Source organism: Xyrauchen texanus, chromosome 39, assembly GCF_025860055.1.
Source record: "Xyrauchen texanus isolate HMW12.3.18 chromosome 39, RBS_HiC_50CHRs, whole genome shotgun sequence".
Classification (NCBI taxonomy): domain Eukaryota; kingdom Metazoa; phylum Chordata; class Actinopteri; order Cypriniformes; family Catostomidae; genus Xyrauchen; species Xyrauchen texanus.
This window is the reverse complement of record NC_068314.1, coordinates 2,677,732-2,697,099: the sequence shown is the minus strand read 5'-3', so window position 1 is coordinate 2,697,099 and position 19,368 is coordinate 2,677,732. Positions and strand designations below refer to the sequence as shown.

General features: G+C 38.2%; 1 protein-coding gene across 1 annotated transcript in view; it reads left to right on the top strand.

Moving 5' to 3' along the window:
• The window catches only part of LOC127632515 (CLIP-associating protein 1-B-like), an 85,499-nt gene that overhangs the window by 56,851 nt on the left and 9,280 nt on the right, over window positions 1-19,368 (top strand). Inside the window, exons 27-39 of the mRNA XM_052111131.1 lie at window positions 1,414-1,658; window positions 2,012-2,075; window positions 2,196-2,198; window positions 2,304-2,467; window positions 2,636-2,714; window positions 3,900-4,043; window positions 9,715-9,861; window positions 11,982-12,088; window positions 14,814-14,961; window positions 15,867-16,092; window positions 16,176-16,232; window positions 17,449-17,639; window positions 18,188-18,316. Of these exons, the coding sequence (XP_051967091.1) occupies window positions 1,414-1,658; window positions 2,012-2,075; window positions 2,196-2,198; window positions 2,304-2,467; window positions 2,636-2,714; window positions 3,900-4,043; window positions 9,715-9,861; window positions 11,982-12,088; window positions 14,814-14,961; window positions 15,867-16,092; window positions 16,176-16,232; window positions 17,449-17,639; window positions 18,188-18,316 (1,704 nt within the window). The remainder of the gene's footprint in view (window positions 1-1,413; window positions 1,659-2,011; window positions 2,076-2,195; window positions 2,199-2,303; window positions 2,468-2,635; window positions 2,715-3,899; window positions 4,044-9,714; window positions 9,862-11,981; window positions 12,089-14,813; window positions 14,962-15,866; window positions 16,093-16,175; window positions 16,233-17,448; window positions 17,640-18,187; window positions 18,317-19,368) is intronic.

Sequence of the window (19,368 nt, the reverse complement as noted above, 5' to 3'; positions counted from 1 at the left end):
ACTGAAGTAAAAAACAGCTCCATCACTATTTGAAAAAAGTCATTTTTGATCAAATCTAGACAGCAGCATCACTCCAACACCTTATCCTTGCGTAATCATGATAAATTGATCATTTGATACTAGAAAATCACTTGCCATTATATCAAACACAGCTGAAATATATTTGGTTCATTAAATGAAGCTGAACATTGTCTTTGTGTTGTTTTTGAGTTGCCACAGTATGCAATAGACTGGCATGACTTAAGGTCAATATTAGGTCAAAAATGGCAAAACAGAAACCGCTTTCTCTAGAAACTCATCAGACAATCATTGTTTTGAGGAATGAATGTGATACAATGCTTGAAGTTTTCATCCAAAGTTGTAACTACAGTCTTCAAAGATAAAGCACAACTGTCTCTAACAAGGACAGAAAGAGATGTGGAAGACCAGATGTGCAACTAAACAAGAGGATAAGTACATCAGAGTGTCTAGTTTGAGAAATAGACGCCTCACATGTCCTCCGCTGACAGCTTCATTGAATTCTACCCACTCAACACCAGTTTCATGTACAACAGTAAAGAGAAGAATCAGGGTTGCAGGACTTATGGGAAGAATTGCAAAGAAAAAGCCACTTTTGAAACAGTAAAACAAAAAGAAAAGGTTCGAGTGGGCAAAGAAACACAGACATTGGACAACAGATAATTGGAAAAGAGTGTTATGGATCTTAACCCCATTGAGCTTTTGTGGGATCAGCTAGACTGTAAGATGCGTGAGAAGTGCCCGACAAGACAGACACATCTATGGGAAGTGCTACAGGAAGTGTGGGGTGAAAGGTCAAGTGCTCCAGGAAGTGTGGGGTGAAAGGTCACCTGAGTATCTGGACAAACTGACCGCTAGAATAACAAGGATCTGCAAAGCTGTCATTGCTGCACATGGAGGATGTTTTGATGAGAACTCTTTGAAGTAGTTTAAGTAAATTGTAATAGTAATTTATCATGTTATTAATGTCCTGACTATACATTGTGATCAGTTGAATGCCACTTTGGTGAATAAAAGTACAGATTTCTTTCCATAAAAGCAAAATCTGTACATTATTCCAAACTTCTGGCCTCCAGTGTGCGTGTATATATTTATTTATTTCAAAGACAATTTCTTATTATTTTTTCCTTTTGATTTTGGAATGAAAAATGACCTGCACGTGTTCTTGACAGATTTCATGAGATTTACCCTTACACACTTTTACAGTACATACAGGAGACTGTTCAAAACACAATAATGACCATGATCTATTTCATGCCACTTTTATATGAAATGAACATTTCTCTTTTATAAAGTATCTGCACGTATGGTTTTATAATCTGAATAATAGTATTTCAATTACAGTTATGGTTTGTGTAATAATAATAATAATTTACTCATGCTTCTCTGTTGTAGGTGAGACCGATGCGCCGCCGTTATGAGTCTCCTGGCATGTACTCTGATGACGATGCCAACAGTGACGCGTCCAGCGCTTGTTCGGAGCGCTCCTTCAGCTCTCGTAATGGAGGTATCCCGCATTACCTGCGGCAGACGGAGGACGTGGCTGAAGTTCTGAATCACTGCGCCAGCTCCAACTGGTCTGAGCGGAAGGAAGGACTGCTGGGGCTCCAGAACCTTCTGAAGAGCCAAAGAGTCCTCAGGTACCAAATTCTGAGTTCTGCTGAGGTGCCTTACACATTTGACCCAAACAGTAAAACGGTAAATCTGTAATGAACAGTGATTTAAGGGAAACAATTTTCTTCTTTTGCTTCAATGTAAATAAACTTTCTGATTCTTCCTTTGATTTTGGGGTGAAATATGACATGGACAAGATCTCTAAATGATTAATAATATAATATATACAGTTATATGTAAATATATACAAAAATATGATGTTTTTGTGTGCTATAAATCTACATTCCTATTTGGTAATTAAATGATGTATAAAGATTGCAGAATAAATGCAAAGACGCTTTGAGATGTCATTAACCTGACCGCTGGTGCTCTATTTCAGTCGTGTAGAGTTAAAGAGACTCTGTGAAATCTTCACCAGGATGTTTGCAGATCCTCACAGCAAGGTGAGATTTCATATGAACATCTATTCTATCACAATATGTGTGTGTGTGTGTGTGTGTTTACTAATGCTAATGACTCGTTTGTGTTTCATGTTCTGGTGTTGGTTTGGGCTGTTACATCAGAGAGTAAGTGTGTAAAACTCAAACAAATACCACAAATATAATATTTATTGTCAACATATTTTAGTTTAGTGCATGTGTGCACACTAATGTGTGTGTGTTTGACGGCAGGTGTTCAGTATGTTCCTGGAGACGCTGGTGGATTTCATCACCATGTACAGAGAAGAGCTTCAGGATTGGCTGTTTGTGTTGCTCACGCAGCTGCTGAAGAAAATGGGGGCCGATCTTTTGGGGTCCGTTCAGGCCAAGGTCCAGCGGGCCCTAGACGTTACCAGGTCTGAACCAGCTTCTCCATCCTAAACCATCTTTACCGATGAAACAAATTTAGTTTGATGTACAGTATAAACCAAGAGTTTACTTCATTTGATTCTGTGACGTCTAGAGTTTGTGTCTTGTAGCAAATGTTTTGTTTATTTTCTTTTTTCCCGCCGTGTGTTTCAAAGGGATTCGTTTCCATACGATCAGCAGTTCAACATCCTGATGAGATTTATTGTTGATCAGACACAGACTCCGAACCTCAAGGTTGGTCACGTTTTATTCTTTAATTTCCGAGTTGATTCAGAGAGATCTGTTATGATTGTGTCACGCGAACTGTTGAGTTGAACGCTTAAAGGGACAGTTCACCCAAAAATGTAAATTCTCTCATCATTTACTCGCCCTCATGCCATCCCAGATGTGTGTGACTTTCTTTCTTCTGCTGAACACAAATAAAGACTTTAAGAAGACTATTTCAGCTCTGTAGGTCCATACAGTGCAAGTGAATGGTGACCAGAACTTTGAATCTCAAAAAAAGCACATAAAGGCAGCCTAAAAGTAATCCATAAGACTCCAGTGGTTTAATCCATGTCTTCTGAAGTGATATGATAGGTGTGGGTGAGAAACAGAACAATATTTAAAGTCCTTTTTGGTGACATGCACGACGAATGCGAATCGGCAAAAGTAAAAGAAGAATGTGAAAGTGAAGATTTAGAGTAAAAAAGACTTAAATGTTGATCTGTTTCTCACCCACACTTATCATATCGCTTCTGAACACATGGATTAAACAACTGGATTACTTTTAGGCTGCCTTTATGTCCTTTTTTGAGCTTCAAAGTTCTGGTCACCATTCACTTACATTGTATGGACCTACAGAGCTGAAATATTCTTCTAAAAATCTTCATTTGTGTTCAGCAGAAGAAAGAAAGTCACACACATCTGGGATGGCATGAGGGTGAGTAAATGATGAGAGAATTTAAATTTTTGGGTGAATTATTCCTTTAAAGCCAGGCTCCAAAATGTACTTTTTGCCACAAAGGTGGGTGAATTGAGAGAATTTACTGGCCTCAAATACAGTATTTCTAACTAATTCATAATGAATATTTATGGTTGTTTTGTTTGTACTAATGACAGTAAAATCAAATAAAACATTTGCTTTTGTTTCCTTTTACATTTGCAGCAAATAGATCAGTGTGACTTACAGAACGTCACGTACATTTTTCACCAATTTGCTGTATTTCCTTTTATTTGAATCTGATACAGCTCTTTCCACACTGCCAAAATTGATCATCCACATTGTTATCCATCAAACGCTCCATCAGAGATTTCTCTAGTGTGTAAAAGCCCTTTAAAACAAAAACAAGAAAAAAATATTTCACCGTCATCCAAACCTTTAAAGTGTGTGTGTGTGTGTGTGTGTGTGTGTGTGTGTGTGTGTGTGCCCGCGCGCAGGTGAAGGTGGCCATCCTGAAGCACATCGAGTCTTTGTCGAGACAGATGGATCCATCAGACTTCGTTAATTCGAGCGAGACTCGATTGGCTGTTTCTCGAATCATCACGTGGACAACAGAACCAAAGAGCTCAGACGTTAGAAAGGTCAGTGACTTTTACTGAGGAACCATGATGTCACCACTGTTTTCCCTTTTCCAGGACGTCCAGACTGATAATATTCTTCAGAATCACATTTCTCTAGAATTCTCAAATAATTTGCTCTGAAATGATGCTGGTGTTCAGCAGGAGAGATGAACATCATCAATCACTCGGTGACGAATCTGACAAGCATGGCACATCATGGTGTTTGATTACAAGTTTTAGTAATAGTTTTGAGAACTTGTTTAAACATCAAAATTCAATTCAGCATCTTTATGCCAAAGCGAGCTGGCTTTGATGTAATGGCAGAAATTGTTTAAAAATATCGAACAAATCAAATGAATTGCAATCGAGTTAAACGTGACGTTTATAAATTACACTTGCGTATAATAAATATTGGTGACACTTTATTTTAGTGTCTGTGTTACACATATTACATGTTAATATTATTATTGTTTTTTATTAGAACAAAATATGGGAATATAGCAACATAAATACAGGACAAACAAAACAATAAACCATAAACATGTTTTGCATGTGATTATGTGACGTGTAGGTGTGAGGTTGTGTTGTGCGTGTGTACGTCTCTGTATGTATGTAAATATATATGTAGGGCAAGCTGTGGAGTAGAGAGGGGAGAGGAACATTATATTTTTTGTATATATTATATAATAAACTACGAAAAAATTAATAATAAAAAATAAATAAAGGAGGAGGTATTCCGCGGAGATACGGGATGAGCCACCATTCAGGGGGAATCAGAGTAGGACAGTAGGGAATGCATGTGGCCTGAAGGTCGCCTTCTATCCCCACCGGCCAACCCACTGGACCAACCCACTGGACAGTCTCTTTCAAAAACCTCTCTCAAACCCTGCGGGGGGAGCCAGCCCAGTAGGGAGTCAGTGTAGTCAATATCCTGCTGTTCGAATCAGGAGAACTGACCCACCACACCGTGGCAGTGCTAGGGGGTGGCCAGGGGTGACCATGGACCAAAGTCTGGCCACCCCATTGTCCATCCCACTTACAATTGCTCTTTTAGTAATTTTTTGGTCATTTTTGGCACAATTTTGTTCTTTAGAGGTGAAATCATCTCTGTACAATTGTGCAAACTTAACATGTGCACACCAAGTTCGCCAAACCTCTCCGTCCCGGGTGTCATTGTATCCCCAATGAAGGGTGTAATGGATTATTGGTTATATTAATCTTTGATTTAATTATGGACATTAGTTGTTGATACTGGAGAAACTGTCCCGTCCCTAGACTGTGTTTCTGGACTATTGTATTAAATTATATGAACTGGTTATTTTGGAATAAATGAGGGAGGTGAGTGATTCTGTTGTGCTGCCATGATGGGAAGTGGACAGGAATATTGTACAGATGAAAATCAGGATTTTGCCAGATTGGGGTGTATCTATGTGGAGTTAGTGGTGATTTATTAATTCTGTTTACCTTCTTCCAGGCTGAAGCGATTGTAATATTTTTAAAGTAGTTAAAAAAAATGTTTTCATTGAGTTTGACTATTATTAATAACAATAACAATATGTTAGTACAAGCAGCTCCATAAAATAATTACAAAGTTAGTTATTACCCATGTAAATATACAGTAACATAAAGCATGACGAAATATTTCAAAATATTTATAAATAAAGCATCTGTGAGGTGTGAAAAAATTTAGTAACATTATTTGTCAACGAAATATGTGATAATAGTAATGCTTTGTTCGCTATGTAGAGTTGTTAAAAGGCGCATGAACGGCCGTACAGGAAGTGTTCTGATGTGTCTCATACTTGCTGTTAGAGTCTCCACAGCTGGGTGAATGAGGAGGTGTCGGGCCGGAGCTCGACTGTGGCCTCCCTGCCGGGGGGAAGTGACATGGAGGAGAGATGTAAGCAGGTAGTGACCCCGAACCTTGAACTTTAACCTCTGACCTCTACGCATGGTTCCTCTAAGGTCATCTGTCTTGGGCTTTTCTAACACTGCTGCTGTCTGCAACAACAAACACACAGTGGGAATTTCTATTCGTCCTTCAAAGAATCGGGGTGTTTTGCTTGGACGTTTGATCACATTCTCAACCAATCAGCATGTCAACTTTTGAGCGGCTGTTACCTGTCTTTCTTGATTTCTGTGCAAACAAACGTTATTTTGAAACTTTAACATTTTTATTAGCAGCGCATTTCCTGTCTCGTTATACTGCGTCCTAACCTCACTTTTTATGATTTCAGCTGGTTAGAACACAAGGTTATGTACAACATTTCAAATCAAAAATATTGTTTTTAAATAAAATATACCTATAAAGTGAAATTTAAAAATAAATCATTAACTTTTAAAGACAGACCTACCATGATCTCTGAGGTAGTTAATCGATGGTGAATGCATCTGTTGAAGAAATTAGTACACATTATATCAACTTCATTTAAAAAAAATCACATTTAATAGCGGACTTCTTGGTAAAGAACTACACAGCCCATGATCCTGAAGAGAAAGTGCTTCTTTGTTCTTCTCTAAGAGCCAAAAATAAGTTTGAAACAGCTGAGCAATGACAAATTGTTTGCAAACATTCAGACACCATCCACGTTGCAGGTGGGTGCATTTAAAAGTTAGGGGAGCATTTAAATATGAGGACGCTTTAGACTACATATAAATCATAAACTTTTATGACATTAAAATGTGTTATCAATGACATCATAGTAGAATAATGGCATATAATTCACACAAGATCAGTAAAATAATCTGTTTTATCTTCTCATGATGATTTAAATATGCTCTAGATAATATGTAATTTGTAATGTTTACCTTTTGCTAACATGCTATATGCGGCTATAATATGCACTAGATAATGTGTAATTTGTAATGTTTACCTTTTGCATTCATGGTGCTAACATGCTATGTGCAGCTATAATATGCACTAGATAATGTGTAATTTGTAATGTTTACCTTTTGCATTCATGGCGCTATTGCGCTAACATGCTATATGCGGCTATAATATGCACTAGATAATGTGTAATTTGTTATGTTTACCTTTTGCATTCATGGTGCTAACATGCTATACTGCGGCTATAATATGCACTAGATAATGTGTAATTTGTAATGTTTACCTTTTGCATTCATGGTGCTAACATGCTATATGCAGCTATAATATGCACTAGATAATGTGTCATTTGTAATGTTTACCTTTTGCATTCATGGCGCTATTGCGCTAACATGCTATATGCGGCTATAATATGCACTAGATAATGTGTCATTTGTAATGTTTACCTTTTGCATTCATGGTGCTAACATGCTATATGCGGCTATAATATGCGCTAGATAATGTATCATTTGTAATGTTTACCTTTTGCATTCATGGCGCTATTGCGCTAACATGCTATATGCGGCTATAATATGCACTAGATAATGTGTAATTTGTAATGTTTATCTTTTGCATTCATGGTGCTAACATGCTATGCACTAGATAATGTGCACTAGATAATGTATAATTTGTAATGTTTACCTTTTGCATTCATGGCGCTATTGCGCTAACACGCTATATGGGGCCGTAATATGCACTAGATGATATGTAATTTGTAATGTTTACCTTTTGCATTCATGGCGCTATTGCGCTAACATGCTATATGTGGCCATAATATGCACTAGATAATGTGTAATTTGTAATGTTTACCTTTTGCATTCATGATGCTATTGTGCTAACATGCTATACGCGGCCATAATATGCACTAGATAATATGTAATTTGTAATGTTTACCTTTTGCATTCATGGTGCTAACATGCTATACGCGGCTATAATATGCACTAGATAATGTGTAATTTGTAATGTTTACCTTTTGCATTCATGGTGCTAACATGCTATACGCGGCTATAATATGCACTAGATAATGTGCAATTTGTAATGTTTACCTTTTGCATTCATGGATGGCGCTAACATGCTATATGCGGCTATAATATGCACTAGATAATGTGTAATTTGTAATGTTTACCTTTTGCATTCATGGTGCTAACATGCTATACGCGGCTATAATATGCACTAGATAATATGTAATTTGTAATGTTTACCTTTTGCATTCATGGATGGCGCTAACATGCTATACGCGGCTATAATATGCACTAGATGTGTAATTTGTAATGTTTACCTTTTGCATTCATGGTGCTAACATGCTATACGCGGCTATAATATGCACTAGATAATGTGTAATTTGTAATGTTTACCTTTTGCATTCATGGTGCTAACATGCTATACGCGGCTATAATATGCACTAGATAATGTGTAATTTGTAATGTTTACCTTTTGCATTCATGGTGCTAACATGCTATACGCGGCTATAATATGCACTAGATAATGTGTAATTTGTAACGTTTACCTTTTGCATTCATGGTGCTAACATGCTATACGCGGCTATAATATGCACTAGATAATGTGTAATTTGTAATGTTTACCTTTTGCATTCATGGTGCTAACATGCTATACGCGGCTATAATATGCACTAGATAATGTGTAATTTGTAATGTTTACCTTTTGCATTATTGCCGCTATTGCGCTAACATGCTATATGGGACAATAATATGCACTAGATAATGTGTAATTTTTATGTTTCCCTTTTGCATTCATGGCGCTATTGTGCTAACATGCTATATGGGGCAATAATATGCACAGATTACACTCGTAATATGCACTGAATGCAAAAGATGGGTGTAAGAGAGTGTTAATGGGTAGAATACAGATGAAACAGTGATGATAGGAACACTGTATCTTACTTTGGGCAGATGTGTCAAACAGATGTAGGTCAATTTGCACCAGCTCATTAATAACTCTACATGCTTGTGTGTTCATGTGAACTGATCGTAACTTACTGAACGGGAATTAGCTGTCTGCCTCAAAGTAGGTGGAGCTCCAGATCACTTCTACCGATAACACGGACCAATGGCAGTAAGAAGGTGTTTAGCAGTCAGTCAGACTGTTGCACTGGCGAACTGTTACGAACCACCGAAACAAACATAAAAACACCTTCACTTTGGCCAGATTTAGTTTTAAATGTCACACCTGTTTATTCTTTGATTTCATAGGAAGTGTGCAGAGCCTAGATCCACCAATCAGAGAATCACGGCAAATAAAGTGCGCCAAAAGAGCGCTGCAGCTCCGTCCTCTCCCATGATGCACAGTGAATGACGCAATGTAGTCGCCTTCATATATTTGTGTATATCTGGATATTTTGCAATGAAATGTTTGTTTTTTGCTAAACTTATAATCAACAACTTTAAATCGTTTTATATTTTTCCATCTATTTTAATTTGATTACTTCATTCGCAATGCTTTATGGGATTGTAGTTCATTCCCTCAATAAATACTACTCAGTCTTTGTCTTCTTTATGTTTGTTTCAAATCAAAGTGTGTAATGTTGCGATTCACCTCGGAGCTGGTTGCTTTGATACATGACTCATAATTCTTTTATGGAGGCCTTTAGGAAATCTATGAAAAAATTGATGGGAAAAATACTTGTGGACAGCTGAAAAAGTGGGCAGGCACTTGTTTTTGTCTTATGATAAAAATTACACTAGACAGTCAGTTTTACCTTCTATGATCATTTATAATGATAATATATGTCTTGTTTACTTTTTAGAATTTAAGGAAAAAGTAAATATTTGTGTATTTCTCTCCTCTGTCATGGTTTTTGTCTTTTTTCAGGCCGCACAGATGGTTTTGATCGCCCTGTTTGAGCTGAACACACCAGAATTCACCATGTTGTTGGGCGCCCTTCCCAAAACCTTCCAGGATGGAGCTACAAAACTTCTACACAACCATCTAAAGAACAACAGTCACGTCACTGCAGTGGTACAGACACCCATTAATGAACTTACTCTACGACATACTTGACTGAGTTTCTGTTTCTTATGATCTTTTGTTTGGGTCAATAAGGCCCGGAAGAGTACAGCAGATGTACAGCACACCTCCCTTTTGATTATAAACGTGAACATTTCCATAGGCCTGTTTTACACATTAAACACAAGCTTTTTAAAATTGCATTTCATCAGAAAACAGCATCACCTCAATGGTGCTGCAAATGGATTATTATTTTTTATCCCCTTTTCTCCCAATATGGAATGCCCAATTCCCACAACTTACTAGGTCCTCGTGGTGGTGCGGTTACTCACCTCAATCCGGTTGGCGGAGGACGAGTCTCAGTTGTCTCCGCTTCTGAGAGCGTCAATCCGCGCATCTTATCACGTGACTCATTGTGTATGACACCGCAGAGACTCCCAGCATGTGGAGACTCATGCTACTCTCCACGATCCACACACAACTCACCACACGCCCCATTGAGAGAACCACTAATCACCACCACGAGGAGGTTACCCCATGTGACTCTACCCTCCCTAGCAACCGGCCCAATTTGGTTGCTCAGGAGACCTGACTGGAGTAACTCAACACGTCCTGGATTCAAACTCATGACTCCAGGGGTGATAGTCAGAGTCAATACTCGCTGAGATACTCTGGCCCCCGTTACAGCTCTTTTACAGTAGATATACAGTAAACCCTTCATTTTGTGTAATAAAAGATAATAATTGGAACACTTGTACAACAAAACAGATTCATGCTTTTTTATTATTCCCAAAAATTTTATTCCATAAACATCTGCCTGGCAGAAGAAATATGAGCAAAGAAAATCTCATAGCCATTAATTAAAACTGTTTTCACATATATCTGGATATCATAGAGACTTGGGCTAGTAAGCAACTATTTAGCAACCATTTAGAAATGCCCTTGCAAACCACCTACCAACACCCTAGTAACAACACAAACACCCTAACATGGCATACATATAAGAAGTATCATTTTTCATTGTTGAGAATCCAAATGCATTTTGTCCAAAACCAAAATTAAAGGAATATTCCGGGTTCAGTACAAGTTAATCTCAGTCGACAGTATTTGTGGCATGATGTTGATTAACACAAAAAAATATTTCGACTCGTTCCTCCTTTTCTTTAAAAAAAAGCACAAATGTGTGTGTAAAGGGGTTTAATGGAAAGGAGGAGGCAAGAACCGGCTTTTCAATATAAATAATAGTTTAATATAAAACTTAAACAAAAGACAAACACACACATGACGGACATGTCCGTAAACTATCTCTCTCTCGTCGTACCACCGTCTGCCATCTGCCTTTATTCCTCTCGGAGGCTTAATTAGCCTGATAAGGGACCGGGTGTGTAGGATCACAACCCGGCCCCGCCCTCTGCCCTGCCACAGTGTGTTCCAGTGACACACTTACAATGGAAGTCAAAAGGGTTTAATCTGTAAACATTAAAATACTCACTGTGTTTAGACACAAGACAAGAAAATGTGGATCTGTGTGAAGTTAAAGCCAATTTTACATCTTCATTACCATAATGGTGTTGTCAACAAACCCTAAAACTCTAAAATGACTGAAAAACAACGTTTAAAACATCTTAAAACAGAAGAATGAATGTAAGTGCTTTTATAAGCTTATAATCTTCACATTTCTGCCTTTAAACCTACAAAAATTGGCCCCATTGACTTCCATTGTAAGAGTCTCACTGTGACCTTGATGTTTGCTTTTTTTAAAGAAAAGGAGGAACGAGTTGAAATAATTTTTTTCTGGTAATCAGCTAAATTATCCCACAAATTCTGTTGATTGAGCTTAATTTGTATTGATTCCAGAATATTCATTTAAGATTCGTTTTTTTTTTTTTTTTTTTACAGTTTTTAACTCAAATGGGTAAAAAATTACCTGAATGTAACAGGAGAAAAATAGAAATTAAATTATATTTTATATATATATGTATATATATATATATATATATATATATATATATATATATATATATAGAATGAATAGATGTGTCCAGACTTTTGTTCTAAAAACACTGTATTTGTATTGCAATATGGCAGTATGCAATGTTTGCTAACATTTATGTATTTGTCTTCAATCTCAGGCGTCACCCAGCAGTACAGTCGGACGATTGCCGCCGAGACACCCTGTTTCCCGGACGAGCCCCCTGACGTCACCCACTAACCGTTCTCATGGAGGACTTTCAGCCAGGTACAACAACATCTTACCACAAACACATCGTTAAATTTTATGCGTTTATTCAGTGTGATTAATTAATATTAACATTATAAAAATTAACACATTACAAAATAAACAATTATTCATGTCACTGGACACTTAATATGGAATATTCTTACCATCGGAGCAATTTAAGTTTTAAGTACCACGGGGGGTCTGTGTATCTCAGCGAGTATTGACACTGACTATCACTCCTGGAGTCGTGAGTTTGAATTCAGGGCGTGCTGAGTGACTCCAGGCAGGTCTCCTGAGCAACCAGATTGGGCCGGTTGCTAGGGAGGGTAGAGTCACATGGGGTAACCTCCTCGTGGTGGTGATTAGTGGTTCTCTCAATGGGGCGTGTGGTGAGTTGTGTGTGGATGGTGGAGAGTAGCATGCGTCTCCACATGCTGCGAGTCTCCGCGGTGTCATGCACAACGAGTAACGTGATAAGATGCGCGGATTGACGCTCTCAGAAGCGGAGACAACTGAGACTCGTCCTCCGCCAACCGGATTGAGGCGAGTAACCGTGCCACCACGAGGACCTACTAAGTAGTGGGAATTGGGCATTCCAAAATTGGGGAGAAAAGGGGATAAAAAATAAATAAACAAGTTTGAAGTACCAACTGTTTTCAGCAGAGGGCAGTAAGCGAAACTCCAGATGTAAGACAACGCACACAAGCGACAGCACAAGATGTGAACACGTTCATGTAAAACTCTGATTATGACATGATGCAACCAAAGTGAAATGCTCCAAAAACATTATAAAAGCTCTTATGAAATAAATCTATCTTGGACACACTGATGAACTCAATTTATAATTATTTAAGTAGACATATAAAATGATTAATTAAAATGTATTTAAATATTAGAATAAGTATTTTTAGTAATTTAGTCACTTGAATCATTTAGTTCATTAATTAATTGGCATTACATGTCATTTATTTTATTTAAATATTTGTTTTACGGTTGACAGCCCCATGCAAAATATAATTTATTATTTGCATCTTTTGATTTTGGTGTAAAATATGACCGGGACATGTTCTTCACAGGTTTTGTAAGATTAGACCAGTTTGGTTATGAGGTAAATCAAAGCTCTCTGGGGTTTAGTTTGAGTACTAGCCTCTTTCACTCTGTTGCCTCTTTCTGTATTTCTTTCTTTCTTTCTTCCTCCACTTTATTTCTACACCTCTCTCTATCTCTCTCTCTCTTTCTCGGGTCAGCCTTTTCTGGGCGTGGAGCTCAAAGTTTTTCTCTCCCTCACTCCCCCCCCACCCCGGTCCTGCCACGCCCCCTCTTCGGGCTCTTCAGAGGGCATACTCGCCCAGGTAACGCACCTCGGCCGGGTGTTAAGATCTTACATCGTCTCTACATGAGAGAAGAAACACCTTGTGCAATAATAATTTTTTATAGTAGAGTGACTTTATCAAATTCGTTGCATGGCATATTATTAAAGAAATGTTCTGGGCTCAAAACAAGTATAGTATCCATGACGTGCTACCGATTATCGACAATCACTTTGACCCAAAATCGCATTTACAGTAATGCACGTACACTGAAAGTCTATGGGGTTAATCAATGGTATGTGCTTCTGTTAAAACAATAGTTTGCATTATTTCAACTTCATAAAAAAAAAAAAAACATGTTTAATACTAGAATTCCTGGTGAAGAACTACACTACCCATGATCCTGAGGGGGAACGACCCACCAATCAGAGAGCTGCGGCAAACAAAGCGCGCCAAAAGAGCTCTGCAGCGACCGCACACTCCCATGATGCACTGTGAACTATACTCTCAAACGACTTGTATTTTTCCATATCTGAATATTTTGCAATAAACTTTAAAAACATATGTTAGATACTTATAATAAACAACTATAAATCAATAGTTTTATATTTTCTATTATATTTAATTCAGTGACATCATTCGCAATGCTTCATGGGATTGTAGTTCATTCCCTCATTAAAATCGTTAAGGACACAGTCGTGTATCTTTGACTTTTTGTCTGATTTTCAAAAACCTTTTTGGTTCAAATCAAAGTTTGTAAAGTTGTGATTCACCTCGCAGCTGGTTGGTTTGGGTCATGATGCACAACTGTTTTATAAAGGATTTTTATGAAATTCCTATGGAAAAAATTAATGAGAAAACTGCTTCTGGATCCAAGATGGCTGAAGAAGTGGGCAGGCACTGTTGCGCTCCGTAACATCTGTAAGATATAACCAGAAGTTTCTCCACCTAGAAAAGTAGTTCCTCTTTAAAAAATTTCAACAACATTACTGTTCAAATAATACATTGGTTTTAATCTCATATGTGCTATTGCAAAAAAATTATTGACGTCTTGTTTACTTTTATTGAAAGCAATTAGTTCTTGAAAACACTTGAGGCTTGAGGGACAGGTCAGATGTTGACTGTGGTAAACAACATTGTACCACAAATGCTTCCGACATTGCCATTGAACCCAAAACATTCCTTAAATGAATGTTTGAAAAATCTCAACATCAAATTTCAGTCTCATAACATTTGTCCCTGCGCAAGAATCTGTCTTGAAATTATTTTGTGTCATTAGTCTTTCATCTCACAGATTACTTGTTGAATGCAGATGTCTGTCAATCGTGTAAAATGTGTCACTTTAACTTTGCAGCTGAGCAATCAAGCATTCATCACATCCTGTGTTTTATGTTTAAAATGGCGGTCTCACTACGCTGTGTGTATGTGTGCAGTATGTTGGAGTACGACACAGAGAACATGAACTCTGAGGAGATCTTCAGCTCTTTGAGAGGCGTAACCGAAGCCATCCAAAGCTTCAGTTTCCGCAGTCAGGAGGACATTCTGGAGCCGATCAAACGTGACGGCAAGAGGGATGATACGGTGAGCCACTGCGTTCTTCTAACGCCTCATATTCTTAAAAAGAAAAAGCACTCAAAATAGTCAACGATGTTCAAAAACTCATGGCCATCAAAACCAGACACAAGTGTTTTAGCAAGCGTCTTAAGGTCTGGTCCACACAGGGTTCTGGGTATCTCAGCGAGTATTGACGCTGACTATCACACCTGGAGTCGCAAGTTCGAATCCATGGTGTGCTGAGTGACTCCAGTCAGGTTTCCTAAGCAACCATATTGGCCCGGTTGCTAGGGTGGGTAGAGTCACATGGGGTAACCTCCTCGTGGTCGCTATAATGTGGTTCTCGCTCTCGGTGGGGCGCGTGTTGAGTTGTGTGTGGATGCCGCGGAGAATAGCGTGAAGCCTTCACACACGCTATGTCTCTGCGGTGACATGCTCAACAAGTCACGTGATAAGATGTGCGGATTGACGGTCTCAGACGTGGAAGCAACTGAGATTTGTCCTCCGCCACCCGGATTGAGTCACTACACCACAATGAGGACTTAGAGCGCATTGGGGATTGGGCGTTCCAAATTGGGGAGAAAAAAAGGCCTGGTCCACATTCTGACCAAGGACCGCCCACTTAGGCAGGAACAGATTGTTTGACCAACATATGAAGTGACCAATCATGAAATAGTTGAACGCACTATATCAGACCGCCTTGGACAGGAAACACAGAAGAAATGATCTGAAATGTTTGAACAGGGAAACGAGGGGGCGGGGCCTTAAAACAAGACAGGGAACAGAATCAAACAGTGTAGCACATGGGACACACAACAGAAATTCCAAAACAATATAATATAACAAGACTGTTAGGAAATATCGGTTATCGGCAAAAATCTATGCCGATAGTTGCCGATAAAAATTTATTACTTTTGTGTTCTCTCTGTCAGACGGGTGTGGCTTCGTCGTGTGCAGACCCTCGGCTGTCTGCAGGTCTGATGGAGGGGGGCCGAACTGCACTGGACAACAAGACGTCATTATTAAACACACCATCCCCGCGGGCGTTCAGCGGGCCGTGCTCACGGGAGTACAACCCGTACAACTACAGCGACTCCATCAGCCCCTACGAGAAAGGAGCGCTCGCTGTGTTCGAAGACGTGGAGCAACGTGGAGACAGTAAATAAATGAACTGATCTATGATGGAATCACTCTTGTCGTCCATAAATAAAACATAACACCCTTTTCGCTTTTCCTTTCAGGTCGTCAACAAGAGTGTGGGGAAAACAAAATCATACATCCTAAGAGTTTGTCTGCAGGTATGAGAGTATTTTGTTTATCTGCTGGCAGTAGTTGTGTTCTGGTTGTGGTAAGTTTTGCAATCTGGGGTTGGCTGGCTAGGTAACGTTAGCTATTGTTAGCTAGCTACCTGCCTAATGTGTATTATTATGGGATCTTGCAGCATCGGAGCTGAAAAGACAGTAGCAGTGTTTTCTCATGAGGTAATACTTAAAAAGGCAACTCAAACAACGTTCGTAAGCCATTTTACTTCCGTAAAGTATTTCCAATTGAAACAAGATATTCAGTGAGGGCGGGAATTGATTGGATGGTAAAAGGTGCACTCTATATGACAGGTGGTTGGAGGGTTAGGGTTAAGCCCAAAGTATACTTCGATTTTGACGTGAATACACAACGTCTGCATTCAGTCGAACTTGAGCCTGTCAAAGTATACTCCATGTGACTGTGGACGCATACACATGTACTTGGCGCATGCGCGCTATGACTGAACGAGACACCAGGCTATTTCTCTTCAGGAGTTTAGACCCATAAAGATGTCTTAATATTCCTTCAAGCTGGAGTATATGACCCAAAATGCAGGTATTTCCTGACCTCCTCACACAAGTGTTCTTGATGTGCACGTCCACTGTTGTTGATTACATCATCTAGTGCTTCTTTGTGACAGCAACGGCTCAAATGTGAGTGATGCCACCTTGTGGACTCGCTAATTAGTGCAATTCCAGGCGCATGCACAATCTGCGTGTTCAAAGATTGTTTGGTTCAGGATCTTGCAGTAAATAGGGTACAATAGGGTACAAGTAAATAGGGTACATTTCGAGTTCATGTCGACTTTTGAAACATTTAAGACTTAAAAACCCAGAGTGATTAGATCGGCATCATTTCTTGAAAACATTTCCTGAAATGGAGAAAATAAATGGAAAATACGCTTCCACAATCCTATTATTAAATATTAATTAAATATTGGTTTTGAATATTTATGGAGGAATTAAACAGACTATATAAATATATATAAATATATATTATTTATGAATATTTAAATACATCATAGAATGTTGCAGTCAGTAATGAAATGTACATTGAAAAGCATAAATAAATAATATCACCCTCTATTTTTTGATAGTCACTTTTCATTTTACATAAATAAATACTTTTCATGCCCTATTTAGTTGCAACGTTTCATGATTTTACGTTTCATTTTTCATTTTACGTTTCTTGTTGCTGATTCTGATTGGTCAGGACCCGGGCAGCACCTGGAGATGGTTGGTGACCTGCTGAAGGAGCTGTCCAATCACAGCGAGCGTGTGGAGGAGAGGCGGGCCGCTCTGCTGGAGTTGTTGAAGGTTACCCGTGACGACAGTCTGACCATGTGGGAGGAGCATTTTAAAACCATGCTGCTGTTGCTATTGGAGACGCTGGGAGATAAAGATGTAAGATACACTTTATTATACACCTCTAAATACACACATTAATCATGCTAAACCAACTCAAATAATGCACATAATGTCTGAAGGGTCATTGTTTGAGTTTTTCCATGTCTGTTATTGTGTCATCGGTGCCACATTTACTCACTCCTAGATGGCATACAATATACTGTAAAAAAAAAAAATACATATATATATATATATATATATATATATATATATATATATATATATATATATATATATATATATGATACTAAATGTGATTGAATGTTTTACATTGCAAGTCATAATGATGTTTAATTTGTAAACGAATCTTTCTTTTTAATAAATTGGTCAAGAGTTTACAAATCAGTCTAAAATTCAATTTCTAGTAATCACAAATTCATTGGTCAAAAAGGTGTGACCCCTGAAACAATTACAGACGGGATGCAAAAACGTGTCCTGTAAGAACGCCCCCTCAGGGATTTGAATTGAATCACCGATATATAGTGTGCATTGAAAACCTGTAGTTGTCTCTATTGTGTTGATTTTGTTTGCTGTATGTTCTGCAGCACACTATTCGAGCGTTGGCTCTGCGTGTCCTGAAGGAGATCATGCGCAGTCAACCAGCACGATTTAAAAACTACGCAGAACTCACCATCATGAAAACACTGGAGGCCCATAAAGACTCTCACAAAGAGGTGAGACGGAAACCATTTCAGTCTGTTTAATTCAATAAGTAATAAGTTGCCCCACCTCTGAAACGCTTTTCCTTTTAGCTGACATCACCAAGCAGTTTCGTTTTTAACCACCTATCACACAGTATGGAGGACCAAAGCTGACAACATTTAAAAATAAAATGTCAAATGTAAAAAGTGCAAATAGAAATAAATACATTTTCAGATCTGTCGTAAATTAGTATTTATACTTTTATTTCCATATCTGTGAATTATTATATTTCATTATTAATGTATTTATTTATGCATTTTTTGTCCATAGGGTAAAAAGTGATGCGTCTTTCTCAAGTCTCAAAACATTATCAAACACCATACAGACAAAGAAATGTACAAATAAATATAATAATAATACATAAATAAGGAAATAAAAGAATAAATCAAATGTATGTCAGATTTGACTATTTATTTGTCTGTGTACACTTTAAATGAGTTTTTGTTGAAGAAGCATATATATATATATATATATACAGTGGGTACGGAAAGTATTCAGGCCCCCTTAAATTTTTCACTCTTTGTTATATTGCAACCATTTGCTAAAATCATTTAAGTTCATTTTTTTTCCTCATTATTGTACACACAGCACCCCATATTGACAGAAAAACACAGAATTGTTGACATTTTTGCACATTTATTAAAAAAGAAAACCTGAAATATCACATGGTCCTAAGTATTCAGACCCTTTGCTGTGACACTCATATATTTAACTCAGGTGCTGTCCATTTCTTCTGATCATCCTTGAGATGGTTCTACACCTTCAATTGAGTCCAGCTGTGTTTGATTATACTGATTGGACTTGATTAGGAAAGCCACACACCTGTCTATATAAGACCTTACAGCTCACAGTGCATGTCAGAGCAAATGAGAATCATGAGGTCAAAGGAACTGCCTGAAGAGCTCAGAGACAGAATTGTGGCAAGGCACAGATCTGGCCAAGGTTACAAAAACATTTCTGCTGCCCTTAAGGTTCATAAGAGCACAGTGGCTTCCATAATCCTTAAATGGAAGAAGTTTGGGAC